This window comes from Trypanosoma cruzi, genomic scaffold (assembly GCF_000209065.1).
Source record: "Trypanosoma cruzi strain CL Brener 1047053516271 genomic scaffold, whole genome shotgun sequence".
Classification (NCBI taxonomy): Eukaryota; Euglenozoa; class Kinetoplastea; order Trypanosomatida; family Trypanosomatidae; genus Trypanosoma; species Trypanosoma cruzi.
This window is the reverse complement of record NW_001849384.1, coordinates 4280-17910: the sequence shown is the minus strand read 5'-3', so window position 1 is coordinate 17910 and position 13631 is coordinate 4280. Positions and strand designations below refer to the sequence as shown.

Genomic DNA, 13631 nt, shown 5'->3' with positions numbered 1-13631 from the left:
TAAATTAAAAATAATGTCTCCAGGCATTTCCGCCAGTAGGGGATAAACATCCCCTCCCTCAACTCTTCCCCAGTGAAAAGAAACACTGAAGTCAAAAACAAAAAATAAAAATAAAAATGTTTCCTTCTTATTCTTGCCTCAACGCAGCTTAAGAATCGGCACAAACTACAAATTGAAGGTTTAGGCAGGGGCTGTCACCTTCAAACCAGACCAAAAATAGTGACCTGTATCAAACCTCTTTGAAAGCGAAAAGGCCAATTGCATTTGCCGGGTAGATAACGACACTAATATGTTCGGACATGCCACAATGTATTGAAGGTCTACTTGACGCACCTGATGTTGTAGCGCACATCTGGAAAGGTCCTTGGGAGGAACAAACTTTGACCAGTCATGCGTACCTGGCCTCACCAATGCAGTGAGATACTCCGCAACAGCAATATGGCTAATAGCTGTTCGAATGGACTTGTCCATCGTAGAAATGATGAGGAGTCCGCCCGGTTTTGTCGCATCACAAAGATCTTGCAGAAAAAGCGGTGCGTCGTCAACGTGTTCAATAACCTCTGAGGCAACCACAAGGTCAAATTGCTGCTTCTCTTCCACTGCAATTGTATTGAGGGAGGCGTAGCGATATTCAAGCGACGCCGCACCGTTTTGTAGGGTGCAAGAGGTCACATCCTGCAACACCTGCTCACGACGTTGCTGCGCCACAGCAATGCTCTCTTCGCACATGTCAATGCCCAATACGTTACCACCTAATCGCACAAGGCTTTCGGAAAGAATACCGCCACCGCAGCCCACGTCTAATATACGCATTCCAGGTGTGATGCCGGATGAGGCGAGTAAACTGGATCGCTTTGAGAAATTCCTGCATGTGTCATTTATATACTTCACGCGCAGAGGATTAAAGAAATGCAATGTGCGTAGAGGGCCATCCGGGTTCCACCAATGATTCTGAAGCTCACGGAATTTGCCAATTTCGGCAGCAGATACACCCCGCATGGTCCTCGCAGATTATTCCTTACTAAACGCAAAGATAGAGAGAGAGAGAGAGTAAAAAAAAAAAAAAAAAAAGGAGAACTCAGCAACGAATCAAATCAGTCAGAAAAGGAAGGAAATGGAAGGAACAAATGCACCGTGGGGGGTAAAACAGCTGCTCTTCCTTTCTTTCCCCCCTCTCCTCTCTTCTCCTTCTCATATTTATTCCACTCTCTTTCTCCCTCTCCCTCCCTCTCTCTCTCTGTTGTTGTTTTGACGAGGGGAGAGAGAAAAAAAGAGACCCGCCGCCCCCCACCCCACGTTCAGCCTCCCCTCCCTCTCAGCGCTCGTAATGCGGCGGAAAATTGACTGTAAAAACAAAAAAGAAAAAAGATAAATTTAACAAACAGTTCGTTTTTTCGTCCTTCGATGACTGCGGGGGGGGAAGTGGGGATAGTGTTGAGGTGCGAGAACACGTAAAAAAGAACAACAAACAAAAAATAAGAAAATAACAAAATAACAAAATAACAAAAAACACGCACTCACACACACACAAAAAAAAAAAAAAAAAATAGCGGGAAGAAACTGAAATAAGGGACGTACATCCGAAGAGACGGAGAGTTGAAAACCCCCCAAACGAAAAAAAAAGACTCATCATTAGCAACGAAAATTACTACTCATTCTGCTTTTTTTTTTTTTTTTTTCTGGACGGGTGGGTGGGAGGGAGGGAGGGAGAACGCATTACATCCCCTTTGACGCCTCCATAACCGGCGTAAGTGGAAATGAGTGCAGCTGAACCAAAAGCAAAAAAGAGAGTGAAGTTCTCTGCTGCAGAAATGACCAAAGAACTCAGCAAACAGTCGTCCATTTCGCCCCTTCCGTTGTGCTTGTGAAAAGCATTCCTCGAGGTCCTGCTTCCTCCCCCAACACCACCCTTACTCCCTCGTCAGCACATGCATCCCATGACTTATTCCCTCACACTTTTCCGCACAAAAAAAAAAAAAAAAAAACTGGAGACGTCACCGTAAACTGGTTAGAAAAACAAACTAAAAAGCAACAGATGGAAGGGCGCAATGCTGATGACGGCGTATAGACGCCAACTGCAAGGGCCATCCAAACCAAAAAAAGTCTCTCACATCCTCTCCCAATTTCGATACAAAAAATAAAATAAAAAAACTAAAGCCTCTTTTCTTCGGCTTTACACAGTATATATATATATATATATATATATATATATATATATATATATATATATATATATATGTATTAAGACCGTCTATCGTTCGTGCATCAGCAAGAAAGCCTTTACCTCCCCACCCACCCATAAACAGAAAGCACACCATAGTTGGTTTCCTGTGTTATCGCCATCAAGTTCACATCCCACGGTCCAATCGTTCCCTTCGCAGGTCGAAAGGATCGAAAAACATTTAAAAAAAAAAGGGGGTTTTATGTGTGTCAATCCCACTTTCTCATCTTTACTTCTTGTTTTTTTTTTTTTTTTTTTTTTTTGTTATTATTACCCATCACTTTTTGCATGCCAACGGCATTGACTAGAGAATGCCTAACGCGGAGGCCCAGGATTCCTTTTTGTCGGTGATTTCAAGTAGTGTCTTGTCAGTGATCAGCTCCGGTCGCACATTTGCGCGACGGAGAGTAACAACAGCCTTAAGTGCTTCTTCATTTTTAAGACAACTCTGCAGGGTGGCAGGGCAATCGTGACTGCCCATGATCACATCGACCACGGGAGAACGAAGGATAATGTGAGAGATACCGCTTTCAGACCCCTCCATTCGAGCTGAAAATGGAACCTTCAGCAGACGCGTCTGCCGCTCCACACTTAATCTTGTTGAAGAAACCATCAACTTTTCCTCAGAGGTTTGTTCTGCGCTCCCGGAGGCGTCGACATTTTTATCTTTGCATACATCAGGCTTACTGTCAGTTGGTGCTGTCCCCAGGCTGTGTGCCGCGCGTGGAGGGATCCATCCCAAGAATGGCCGAGTGTGCGCCAGCGTGTAGGTGCCCCTGAAATTGCACGGGTCACTTGCCACATCCGCCGTGGATGATTTCTCCAACTTCACATCAAGAAAGTCAAAACCACAAAGGACAAAAAGAAAGAAATCCTCAATCAGTCTGGCGTTACCCACTCGGCCGTTTACCTGACACGTAAAGTCACTATCACTGGTTCGAATGCTGTCAAAAACTTTCTTAAAGTCGTATGTGTGGAGATCCGGCCCAACAAACCCACGGCAGAACGGGCTCCAAAATCGCATCATCACACGTCGCAAAACAAGAGGGTCGGCCACCTCGTGAAGCGGCCCGTAAAAGCAGCGTGTGGACCACGACATGATTTCAAATATGCCAATCCGTGAGATTTCCCGCGTTTCCCCCTGCTGACTGTCCGTTCGTAGCTCGGCCTCAGTTGCCACTTCAGCAGGTACTAATGGGGAGGTGAAGAATGCGAAAGGACGTTTGTGTCTGTAAATGCGGGCAAAATAAATCACCCGCTCTAAAATAAATAAAAATAATAAATAAATTAATAAATAAATTCTTCTTTTCCTCCCTAAGTCGGCCCACTGAGTGAAAAAGAGTGCAACGCCTCGTGTATCCCTTTTTCTCTCTCTCTCTACGGGCGTGTGTATTTCTGCACGTAACGCACAGCGACTTTTTCCTTTTTTTTTTCTTCTATTTTTTCTATTTTATATTTTTAAACCCCTTTTCTGTTTCGTAAATAAATAAAAGAAAAATAATAATAATAATAAAGGGGGAAAAGCAGCAGACACAACTGAAATGTAAATTAATAAATAAATAAATTCAACAGAAAAACACGCTGCTCTCCTTCCCTCCCCTCTCCCCTCTGCAATGAACCACCACCGTGCGGACGCATCACAACGGAAGAAGAACGACGGACCGCTACACGCACAAACAGAAATACACCTCTACAAAAAAAAGGCACACAAGTTATCCTTGTAAAAAAGCAAGAGCTCAACTGCAGAGCAATGCACACGCCAAAAACAATACCAAAGCGTTCGTTTCTCCGTCAGTGTCTTGCCTCTCGCCCTCGTCAGTAAAAAAAAAGAAAAAAAATTTAATAACAGCACCGAAAATAATAACAATAACAATAATAATAACTACGTACGATATTCGAGATTCACTCACACAGACACGTAAATAAATTAAATAAAATAAAATACGCAAAATAAATAAGTAAATCAATAAATAAATAATGGTGTAAAAAAAAAAAAAAAAGACAAATAAGTAAATAGACGGATTATGGAGAGAAGCGTTAAGTCGGCGTAGAAGTCGTTATTCGTTGGCTATTCCACCCTCATGCAAATTCCTTTTCTTCTTTATCTCCGCGCTAAGCTCATACAAAAATAAATAAATAAATATAAAGGAAAAGTTTTTCTAAACTCGTTTCCTCACCCATACGTCATACCCTCTCCTAAGCTTCTTGCCAAAACCGGCACTCTGCATCTCAATTAAACGTTCTCTCCAGAGTGCCTGTGCGTCCTTAACGCGGCTTAACTCCCGTGGATTCGTGCAGATATCCTTGTATAATGCAGGTTCCTCTTCTTCCGGTGTTGCGGTCCGTCGTTCCTTACCTGGCAGAGGTGGCATCATCTTTTTAGATCGTGTTAGACGCACAGCGTACACACCAGTCCGCTTAAAGTCCGGTGTGTAAAAAATAAACTCGGGCGCATGCCACAGGAACTCAACCTTTTCTACAAGCTGATTGTAGTCATCCTTCGTAATAGTACTGCAGCACCGCAATGTGCTCGATGCATAAGAAGTATTTAAAGCATTCGGCTTTACCGCCGTATCGTTAAAGAAAAATGGATGATATCCCGTTGGCCGTGACCTGGAGGTGCCGACAGACAACATCACCACTAGAAGAATTCCTTTTGGCATCAAAAGACGCAAACCCTCACGAATCAACGCGCAGGACTCCTCGATAGGAAGAACATGTAAGATACCATTAAGCAGCACGTGGGTTGCCGATCCATCTCTTAGCGGCGAAACATCACCATTTTCGATACTTATATGCTTTTGATAAGACTTTGCATCAGAAGATAAAATGGGGTCTTTTTCCACACCATAGCAGCGCAATCGGCGCAAGGGATCCGGCGGGCAAAAAGTAAAAAGAAGATTGGCATTCCCCGTTGAGAACTCCACTAGAACTGCCCGCTCAGCAAGTTCATTTGGATTTGTGGCATTCGACGTTTTACATGCGGCCAATATTGCATCTGGTGAGGGTAGGCGACACGCATGAATATCACGTTCGATGCGAATCACCAAATGCGCAAGACCAAGTGCTGAAAGCAATGCATTTCCTTGATGCACCAGATTAATAGGAGAAATGCCTTTATGTTTGACGATTATCCAGGGATTTGCCACGCCTCCTTTAGCGTTGTCGTATTCTCTTCTCAATGCAACTTCCGATGCGTTCACGTCCGTTTTTTTATCCGTAAGTGTGCTGCAGGCTCGACCCACGACGCACTGAGGGAAGGCGCCATGGGAACAGTAAACGGCATTGGCGCGCCTCAAGACCATCCGTACGGCGGCGCACCATTGACGGTCCAATGTTTCTATTGAAGAATCCAAAGACGTGGTGAAGGACAACGGAACCGGAAAGTGGTGGTACATCGCCGTGTCGCGCTTCTTTCGTGGTGCCATCGCCAATGAGTCAAAAGATCTCCACGGCACCAATCGGGCCCGCGGCGCCACTGGGGGCAAAAACAAGACAAATTCAAACGTCAAAACGTAAAAAACGATGATCAGCAGTAGAAGCCAACAAAACTTAAGCCTCATATCCCGGCCCAGGCATGAGACCCGTCGTTCCCGTGGAATCATATTTCTCCCACGAGCAGCCCTTGCAAATAAATACAGAAAGGCCACGGCACAAAACACAGACGCAGAGCCCCTCTCCCCCTCCCTCCAAAAAACAAAAAATAAATAAATAAAATAAAATAGAAAGCACTCACATAATTTCTGGCAGTACATTCAAACAAGAACCCAAAAATAACAAAAGTAGCTACACAACCCCCGTACACAAACACACACACAAAAGGGAGAAGAAAACAACAACAACAACAACAGACATGCACAAAAATTTCTGTGGCGCCCCACGCAAGGCCCGAAGAAAATGGAACAAATCAAAGAAGTTCGTCCCAAAAGGCGCTGCGAATAAGGCCGGAAACGGGAGGGAAGACACACCACAGAGGGAATAATAATGCTGATAAATAAAAAAACACCCGTTAAATTTTCCCTGAATCCACAAAAAAAAAAAAAAAAAAAAGAAAGAAAGAGAAAGAGAAAGAGAGAAAGAAAAAAAGGAGTCGCAGCGTCAACAATAAGCAAGAAAAAATTTGTCAGCAAATAAAAGGGAGGGGGAGGAAGAAAAGAAATGGAAAAAAAAAAAAAAAGAATGAAGATGCGTGCAGAAATGGCACTGTCCGTAATTTTCCATTTCAACGCGCCAAAAACTTCTGCCACATGGTCAGCCGTGCTCAATTCCACCCCTTCTTCTTCTTCTTCACCCCTCAATTTCTTGTTTCGTGACAAGTGGAGCCAAAGAAGAACCGTGACTGCTCACGCTGCAGGCCGCAATGAGCGAATTTCCATTTCCCCCTACCAACTGACCCGTTCATCACTCCCAACGCCGCCACCACCACCACCCAACAAATTCAAAGATAATCTTCCTTACACCAAACACCTGATCACTATTCACCTAAATAGTGGACTGTTGGTGTAGCTAACACCATCACGCATAATAAAAAAGATCAAAACACCTATGTAAATCACCCAGGCAATTGAATATAATACAGGGCCAGTTGAAATACGATCCCGTGGTACAAAAAGGGTAACAATTAGATTAACCCCAAGAGCAAACATCGCGACAAAAAGTCCCAACACCACCATTTTGTTCAAAAAAGAAAAGGGTCGTAGAAAGCGTCTTTCAAATTCGGATTGTGCAAGAGCCGGATCGTGTTGACGAGTAACTATGGAAATAATATCTTGTTTGTCACCATCGTAAAAATTCTGCTGAAGCCAACGACGTGATGCAAGAATGGCTTCCTGTTGCTTTCCAAATGGTCCCAAGCTGCCCTTTAAAAGAAATCTAAGAAAATGAGGTTCACTCCCAGCATACAGCTCAGAAAGTGCTATACCCTGTTGGGCCCAAAGTTCCTTGCACAGTCTTATGGATTCATCATATTTTTCTTCTTCTGTATCACTATCTTCTGTCGCAGCATCGTTCTCATTGTGGCAATTATTAGCCATAGACTTCTCTCCACGCACATAGCAAATCATGCGCGGAAGCACATTAACCACAATCATGGATTGAACGAGATTTGTCCGGTCCAGACAGTCCAGGCAATTCACACGTACATAGTGCTTCTGTTGGTGTATTTTATTCCAAAAAAAGTAACGTGTGTCATCTTCCCCGACATCTAAACAACCGTCCTCTTTACTCATGGGTTTTCTGCACCACTGCGTAAAGTCCAAACGTTTTACCTCACCATTCACACAACCACTGGCAAGTTCATTTAAACCTTTACTGATCTCGTCATAGGATAAGTTCCTTCTCATCCTGTCCTTAAAATCATACTTGGTATAATGAACATCATAGGGAATATCATGCCTTAAATCAGACTCACAAAACTTCGTAATCGCTGCCCCGAAAGCCTCCGAAAGCGGCCGCTCCACTTCACTGAGAGATGTTGTATCAATGAAGTGCAACGTTGAGATACCCCGAAGAAGCTTATTCAATAATTTCAGATGGGAAATGAGTTCAGTTACCGCACGTGCTGGTGATGAAATACTAACCTCTGGAGTAAAGGCCAAATTCGCTCTTTGACTCCAGTGAAGTGGAATGGACCCTCGAATAATTTGGTAGGACGCCATCCGTTTCTCCCCATTAAGAGATGCAACTGACGCATCTTTTTCTTGCTCTTCTGCCTCTGCTGAAAAAACCCACAGGGTCGACGTCGAAAAATTAGCACAAATGCCACTGCCCTCTAAATCCAGTCCACGTCGGTTGTAGCGGGTGCCGGCCCAACGGTAGCTAAGTCGATTAATAAGCAACAACTGGACGCCGTCCGAAGGTGCAGAAGACATGGAAACAAGACCCCTAATAAACAACGGCACGTACAAGAATATACCACCAGAATACACCTCCAATGGCGTGAATGCTTGGAGTAATGGGGTATTCCATTGAAAAGCAAGTAACGAGTGCTCACCAACGTCATCCAATCTGGGACGGGTATTTTTAGGGCCGTCAACATTATTCCCTGAAAAAGAAGCCCCAAAACGCTTTTTCGTCGAGCCTTCGGCTAGAGCACATGGATCCAGCGCCAAATTGATTGTCGGGGAATAAAAAAAATACGAACCCCCTGAATGTTGCTGTGACTCTGTGCAGAATCGATCAATTAACGCACAATATTTACCCAGAATATCCTCCGAAAGATCCTGATAAGAGCCATTTTGACCTCCGTCATCCTCTTTCAATCCATCATAAACTGGTGAGCCAGTCTTTGGTGATGGCAGTCGCATCCATGCAAATCGCTTTACGGCAAACACCTCGTGTGACGCAGAAAAAGGCAATGTCGCCACATGTTCTTGCTGATTAACATACAACAATATGGATGTGGCCCTAAGAGGTATAACGCCGTACAGAGCGCAGCATGGAATCCTCACTGCCCCATACTCCAATTCACCCGAGGCAGTTTGCTCAGAGGCAAAAAGTGGCGCCACGTCACAATCATCCCGTTGCACCAAAACAAAACGTTGTTTCTCTGCTTCCCACTCCAAGTACGATAGCTCCTCGTTCTGTGGGCAGAAAAAGACGCGGGACCCAATGATTACAATGTCACCAGAACAGCGATGCGCAGACATGATAGACGCTACTCTCACCCCCAGTAATGACGCGGAAGAAAAGAGCGGGGAGAACAGGAGAAGAGCGGGCCCGACAGTATTCTAACCGGAACACTTCCTGTGTAGAAAAAAAGAACGCAGACACATCAGGTAAGCAAAAAAGACAACAAACAAAAAAAAAAGGAAATCCCGTAGAAACCCAACACCATAAAAGCATCGCATAAAACAGGTACACAGGTGTGCTGGATGAAGGCGGAAAACGCATGTTTCTCCAAGAATCCTTTACAAAAGGAACTCACAAAAAAAAAAAGACACAAAAGCCAAATAATAATAATAATAACACTAAAGCCGACAAAAACAAAAACAATATATATTATATAATAATAACCATAATAAAAAAAACCTACAAAAAATATAAAAAAAGAAAAACTTTCAAGGCAGTTTGTCAGCCTTTTCCTTTCCAAAGGCCCCCATCCATGGCATTAAAAGCAAAGCCAATATATAAAAGAAAGAAAGGAGTTATCACAATAAATTCAAAAACCATCAAATTCTTCCAGTCCATATGCATTCAAAGAAAACTGAATAATAAAACCAGCACAAGTCATCAGACTGTTGCACTCATTATTATATACAAATCACCCATCAGACGCAGTATTGATGCATGACAAGATATCCCCACCAGCATTCATATTTCAATTGGTACCCCAATCACTCACTCCACCCAAAACATTGGGCATTTTCTTGTTTCTTTTTCCCTTCAACGCAAAAAAAGGAAAAAAAAGAAAAAAAAAAAAAAAAAAAAAAAGAGAGAATCCAGTTTGATTTGTTTTTCCACGGCTACAAAATAATAATAATAATAATAATAATTGAAACTTTCATTTATCGTTACTTTTCATATACCCTTTCTTGCACGCCACTGTTGAAGCTCACTTTGAGGACTTGCGCAAATAACACGCAGATGATCTCCTTCACCCAATGTTTCATAAATTATTGCGTTTTTATCCTGACTCTGCCCTATAACCATAGCAGAATGATATATATACATGTATATAATTAAAGTTCCCCACGATTAGCATCCCCTTCACAACAAGCATGTCATCATTTGGCCAATTTACAGCGAGTCCTTCTATACATTTACTCAGTCTCCTCCCCGCACCCGTTTTTTATGCTTCAAAAAAGCCTCCATAATACCCATGCGCATCCCAAAAAAAAGAATGCGTGCCTGAAGACGAAAAAAATGGATAGAGCCCCAAAGGACCCAAGTGCTTGGAAGGGATCGACTCTGAAGGCAATTTTTTTGGCTCCTTAGTTGCACCTTCGTCGTGAAAAGCCGCCGTTGAATGGTTGGGAAGAAGACTGTTATCATCCCGTCGTACGGCAACTGGTGAACCGTACGTCACCAAAGAGGAATCAACGGTGTCATCCACTGTGGTCCCAGGAAGCGAGCTGCTCGGAATGAGAATGCTCGAGAAGGCACAGAGCCTCACCTGCCTCTTGCTTGACTTTGGCGGGTGCCGAGCATATTGCGGCGCAGGCAAACAAAGGTCACGTTTAAGAGGACTTCCCGGAATAAAATCATCCACATCTTCAAAGATATCAGCTGTTTCATCATACAGCGCTGGTGAATGGAGATGCCGCTGCAAACGTAAGGACTCCGGACTACGGGTTGGCCTAGTGGCATCGTTGAAACAATACTTTGAATGAAAAAAACAACCAGCATCAACAGCATCGTAATCATTCCTGAACTCCTCAAAAGCTGGTTGATTCCAGGGCGTCGGTTCGGTGAGGGGAGAAAAAGAGGCCTCTTTCTTGGTCTTCTCCATGCAAAATCCTGAAGCTTGCAAGCCAATTCCAGCCTCCTCCCCAGAAATATAAAACGAGGACCTCTCCATTTCCTTCTTTACAGGGGCAACAGCACCCACGGGGGGTAATGAATCTGTTGTCAATGTTTGTGCCACCAGCCCAGCGTTAGCAATCAAATGTTTCTGCTTGTCCATCTCCGCATCCTTTCGAAAACGTGAACGCATCGTGAAGACGCCATCATCATCAATTGGAGCAGACAAAGTTCCCTCCAACCCATCGACAACAGCTGTGGTAACAGTACCAAATTCAGGCATCATTTCGCAACGTTTGGGTTTCCTTTTTGAAGGAGGACGGCCCCTACGCACAAAAGGCTCCCGGTGTGGCAAGGCATCACCCTCTAACAAAACCTCCAATTCCTCCACAACACCATTTGCGCCGCCGCACGTACCGCTCATGATCTCCGAAAAGAACAATAGGCGTACACAACGGGCACACAAACAAAATTTGTAAATATATTTAACTAATTCACTAAGAAAGCCAAACTAGCATATACAAAGAAAAGAAACAAAACAAAAAAAAAAACGCCACCGTCAAACTATAAACAGCGCTTTCATTCCCCCACCCACACACAAACATACGCACACACAAACAAACACACACACACACACACAAACACTCGCGTGTCGCCATGGGACGGCACTCTGCGTCAGCAACACGATTCGCGTCACGGCATGTACTCAGATGTTGCTGTTAATTGATCGGTTTTGGGTGCTCATCGTCCGCAGCCGTGCACACGAGGTACCCGCGGCGACACGGAGGGAGTGGGGTGCATGGGGATGCTGAGTCCCGCGAAGTGTGCTGGGCGGGCGGTAGGCAACAGGCGAGGTCCCAGCTCGCACGCCGCTATGCATCAGGTCGGAGCGAAAGATTGAGTTCACGGATGTCTCGGCACGCATCGTTTTCGTCACGCCACATGGCGTCGGAAACTCTGTCATCACATTCGCGGCAAATCTGAATCCTGCAGCAGGTGGCTGGAATGAGGGGAGGAGTTGACGATAATCTCAGTGCAGGTCTGTGTTAGGCTGTCCTCACGCAAAATCGGTGCAATTGAACATCTTCTGCATCACAAGCAGCCTCGCGTTGCATTAGGCAAAAAAAAAAAAAAATAGCAAAAAGGGGAGAGGGTTAGGAAAAAGATCCGGCAGCCATCAGACCCGAAAGGTGATAATGCGTTGAATAGATCGTCATTGATCGCGTCCGAGCTTGCTTGGAACATCAACAAATTTCCATCACTGGCACACAGGCATGGCACCACTCCGACACACCTCCCGTGAAGTCCCCGCTCAGAAGTCAAACAGACAAAGCGTGCATGTATCAGCATCGTCGCTCAGCTGAAACACGGATTCGACAAATTCATCAACGCGTGGAGAGGCAGCAGCAAAGACAAGGAGGAAAAGAAAAACAAACGCGAATGCAAAACATGAGGAGGGCGTGGACGTGGGGCCTCGGTCACAGGGCACGCGCGGCTGGAATAATGTGCGGCGCCCCAAATCTCGTGAAGACACTTGTGTTCAATCCATTTTCGGGTGATTGTCATAAGACCGTCGTAAGTGGTTTGTCGTCATCGACCCGTGTCAGTGCGCCGCAACGGCGGATGGGCCGCCATCACTCGCACGGCAGCGGAGGAAGTAAAGGGGGAGAGAAAGTGGAAAGGCGGGGCGTGCGCACACACGCACACCGCCGCCACAGGGACGCCGTCAGCCGGGGAAAGAAGAGTATTCTCCAACACGATTGCTGTCATTCAGTGAAGCTCAGAGACTCCAGTCGGTTGTTGTCATCACTTCGGCAGAGACTCGGTGACGCTCAGTCTCGGGACGCACCAAGATGGCCCACGGCACCTGGCTGAGAAGTCCGCTCCATGGCTAAAGTCCCTTCTCCACTAGTGTGGGCGCTTGTGAAACAAGCAAGATGAGACAAAATAAAAATAAATAAATAAGCAGCAGGCAACACGGCCGAGGCATTCCAGCAGCACAGGCAAAACCACTCTCGGACCACGTGAGTGTGCAGCAAGGACAACGCAGCGGGTCCAGGACACAACTCCAATGTGGTCCTTCCAATCCCAGACTGACAAGCAGAAAGTAATAAATAAACAGCGCTTTCATTCCCCCACCCACACACACACATACGCACACACAAACAAACACACACACACACAAACACTCGCGTGTCGCCATGGGACGGCACTCTGCGTCAGCAACACGATTTGCGTCACGGCATGTGCTCAGATGTTGCTGTTAATTGATCGGTTTTGGGTGCTCATCGTCCGCAGCCGTGCACACGAGGTACCCGCGGCGACACGGAGGGAGTGGGGTGCATGGGGATGCTGAGTCCCGCGAAGTGTGCTGGGTAATTACGGTGCAGTCAAAACTGACAAATAATGCAAGTCATTGTTTGCATTTTCCCACTGATATTTTTAAACAGGTTAAATTTGCTTTGTTTTCCCCCGTGTTGTTGAACGTTTGAATCATTTTTGCTAATCCGTGCTTATTTTGATAAAAAAGACAAATATAATGAGAGTAGAGGTATCCGTGTTATTTGTTGTACGTCGGGTAATCGTTGTATCCGACTGCTGTTCTTGTGTAGTATGTTTCTGGTCGCGGCTCGTTGAGGGGCCAGTTGTGTTGGGCCCTTTCAACGAGATCGGGGTTCGCAATGAACTTGGCGCCAAAAGCCACGGCGTCGACTTTTCCTTCCCGTATTTGCTGGTCTGCCTCTTCGAAATCGTAGCGCAAGTTGGATATTTTTACACCGCTGTAACTTCCACGAACCCACGCCACAACGTCACCAATCTGCTGGTTGACCATGTCGCCGCGCAAGTAATGCAGATAGGCAAGCGAAAGTGGCTCAATTTTCTTGCATAGATGCTTGGTTAGTGCCTCCGGGTTCGAGTCAATCATCCCATGCACGCCGTTTAGTGGGGA

General features: G+C 45.3%; 6 protein-coding genes and 10 non-coding genes across 16 annotated transcripts, besides 23 other annotated features; all 16 read right to left on the bottom strand.

Annotated features, from left to right (window-relative positions):
- Positions 1 to 14: part of a sequence feature (T-rich) that runs on past the window's edge.
- Positions 1 to 13631: part of a sequence feature (heterozygous, Esmeraldo-like haplotype) that runs on past the window's edge.
- On the bottom strand, positions 181 to 999 carry Tc00.1047053506147.60 (3-demethylubiquinone-9 3-methyltransferase, putative; the record flags this gene model as incomplete). Its single annotated transcript, XM_812499.1, has 1 exon — positions 181 to 999. The coding sequence occupies one exon, from the start codon at positions 997 to 999 to the stop codon at positions 181 to 183; it is 819 nt and encodes a 272-aa protein (XP_817592.1).
- Positions 1030 to 1076: a repeat region.
- Positions 1206 to 1239: a microsatellite.
- Positions 1454 to 1547: a sequence feature (T-rich).
- Positions 2182 to 2242: a microsatellite.
- Positions 2461 to 2484: a microsatellite.
- Positions 2526 to 3320, bottom strand: Tc00.1047053506147.50 (hypothetical protein, conserved; the record flags this gene model as incomplete). Its single annotated transcript, XM_812498.1, has 1 exon — positions 2526 to 3320. The coding sequence occupies one exon, from the start codon at positions 3318 to 3320 to the stop codon at positions 2526 to 2528; it is 795 nt and encodes a 264-aa protein (XP_817591.1).
- Positions 3485 to 3521: a microsatellite.
- Positions 3638 to 3681: a sequence feature (A-rich).
- Positions 3701 to 3735: a sequence feature (AT_rich).
- Positions 3766 to 3787: a sequence feature (AT_rich).
- Positions 4078 to 4103: a microsatellite.
- Positions 4141 to 4165: a sequence feature (AT_rich).
- Positions 4170 to 4199: a microsatellite.
- Positions 4346 to 4368: a sequence feature (AT_rich).
- Tc00.1047053506147.40 (uncharacterized protein) lies at positions 4381 to 5976 on the bottom strand (the record flags this gene model as incomplete). The annotated part of the gene is made up of 1 exon (XM_812497.1): positions 4381 to 5976. The coding sequence occupies one exon, from the start codon at positions 5974 to 5976 to the stop codon at positions 4381 to 4383; it is 1596 nt and encodes a 531-aa protein (XP_817590.1).
- Positions 5920 to 5945: a sequence feature (AT_rich).
- Positions 6253 to 6308: a sequence feature (CT-rich).
- On the bottom strand, positions 6700 to 8868 carry Tc00.1047053506147.30 (synaptojanin (N-terminal domain), putative; the record flags this gene model as incomplete). Its single annotated transcript, XM_812496.1, has 1 exon — positions 6700 to 8868. The coding sequence occupies one exon, from the start codon at positions 8866 to 8868 to the stop codon at positions 6700 to 6702; it is 2169 nt and encodes a 722-aa protein (XP_817589.1).
- Positions 9171 to 9274: a microsatellite.
- Positions 9612 to 9652: a microsatellite.
- Positions 9691 to 9714: a microsatellite.
- Positions 10011 to 11105, bottom strand: Tc00.1047053506147.20 (uncharacterized protein; the record flags this gene model as incomplete). Its single annotated transcript, XM_812495.1, has 1 exon — positions 10011 to 11105. One exon carries the CDS (start codon positions 11103 to 11105, stop codon positions 10011 to 10013), a length of 1095 nt encoding a protein of 364 aa, XP_817588.1.
- Positions 11270 to 11326: a microsatellite.
- Tc00.1047053506147.19 lies at positions 11353 to 11432 on the bottom strand. Its single transcript, XR_008255327.1, has one exon. It is a non-coding gene; the product is annotated as a C/D small nucleolar RNA (snoRNA), TB9C2C6 (small nucleolar RNA).
- Positions 11555 to 11650, bottom strand: Tc00.1047053506147.18. Its single transcript, XR_008255326.1, has one exon. It is a non-coding gene; the product is annotated as a C/D small nucleolar RNA (snoRNA), TB9C2C5 (small nucleolar RNA).
- Tc00.1047053506147.17 lies at positions 11707 to 11781 on the bottom strand. Its single transcript, XR_008255325.1, has one exon. It is a non-coding gene; the product is annotated as a C/D small nucleolar RNA (snoRNA), TB9C2C4 (small nucleolar RNA).
- Tc00.1047053506147.16 lies at positions 11855 to 11951 on the bottom strand. Its single transcript, XR_008255324.1, has one exon. It is a non-coding gene; the product is annotated as a C/D small nucleolar RNA (snoRNA), TB9C2C3 (small nucleolar RNA).
- On the bottom strand, positions 11989 to 12073 carry Tc00.1047053506147.15. The gene has a single exon (XR_008255323.1). It is a non-coding gene; the product is annotated as a C/D small nucleolar RNA (snoRNA), TB9C2C2 (small nucleolar RNA).
- Tc00.1047053506147.14 lies at positions 12171 to 12279 on the bottom strand. Its single transcript, XR_008255322.1, has one exon. It is a non-coding gene; the product is annotated as a C/D small nucleolar RNA (snoRNA), TB9C2C1 (small nucleolar RNA).
- Tc00.1047053506147.13 lies at positions 12402 to 12494 on the bottom strand. Its single transcript, XR_008255321.1, has one exon. It is a non-coding gene; the product is annotated as a C/D small nucleolar RNA (snoRNA), TB9C2C7 (small nucleolar RNA).
- On the bottom strand, positions 12518 to 12584 carry Tc00.1047053506147.12. Its single transcript, XR_008255320.1, has one exon. It is a non-coding gene; the product is annotated as an H/ACA snoRNA, TC9C2H2 (small nucleolar RNA).
- Positions 12626 to 12646: a sequence feature (AT_rich).
- On the bottom strand, positions 12695 to 12765 carry Tc00.1047053506147.11. Its single transcript, XR_008255319.1, has one exon. It is a non-coding gene; the product is annotated as an H/ACA snoRNA, TC9C2H1 (small nucleolar RNA).
- Positions 12818 to 12870: a microsatellite.
- On the bottom strand, positions 12897 to 12976 carry Tc00.1047053506147.10. Its single transcript, XR_008255318.1, has one exon. It is a non-coding gene; the product is annotated as a C/D small nucleolar RNA (snoRNA), TB9C2C6 (small nucleolar RNA).
- On the bottom strand, positions 13242 to 13631 carry Tc00.1047053506147.9 (prostaglandin F2alpha synthase; the record flags this gene model as incomplete). Its single annotated transcript, XM_812515.1, has 1 exon — positions 13242 to 13631. A coding segment is annotated over one exon (390 nt), but the record flags the coding sequence as incomplete, so codon positions are not given.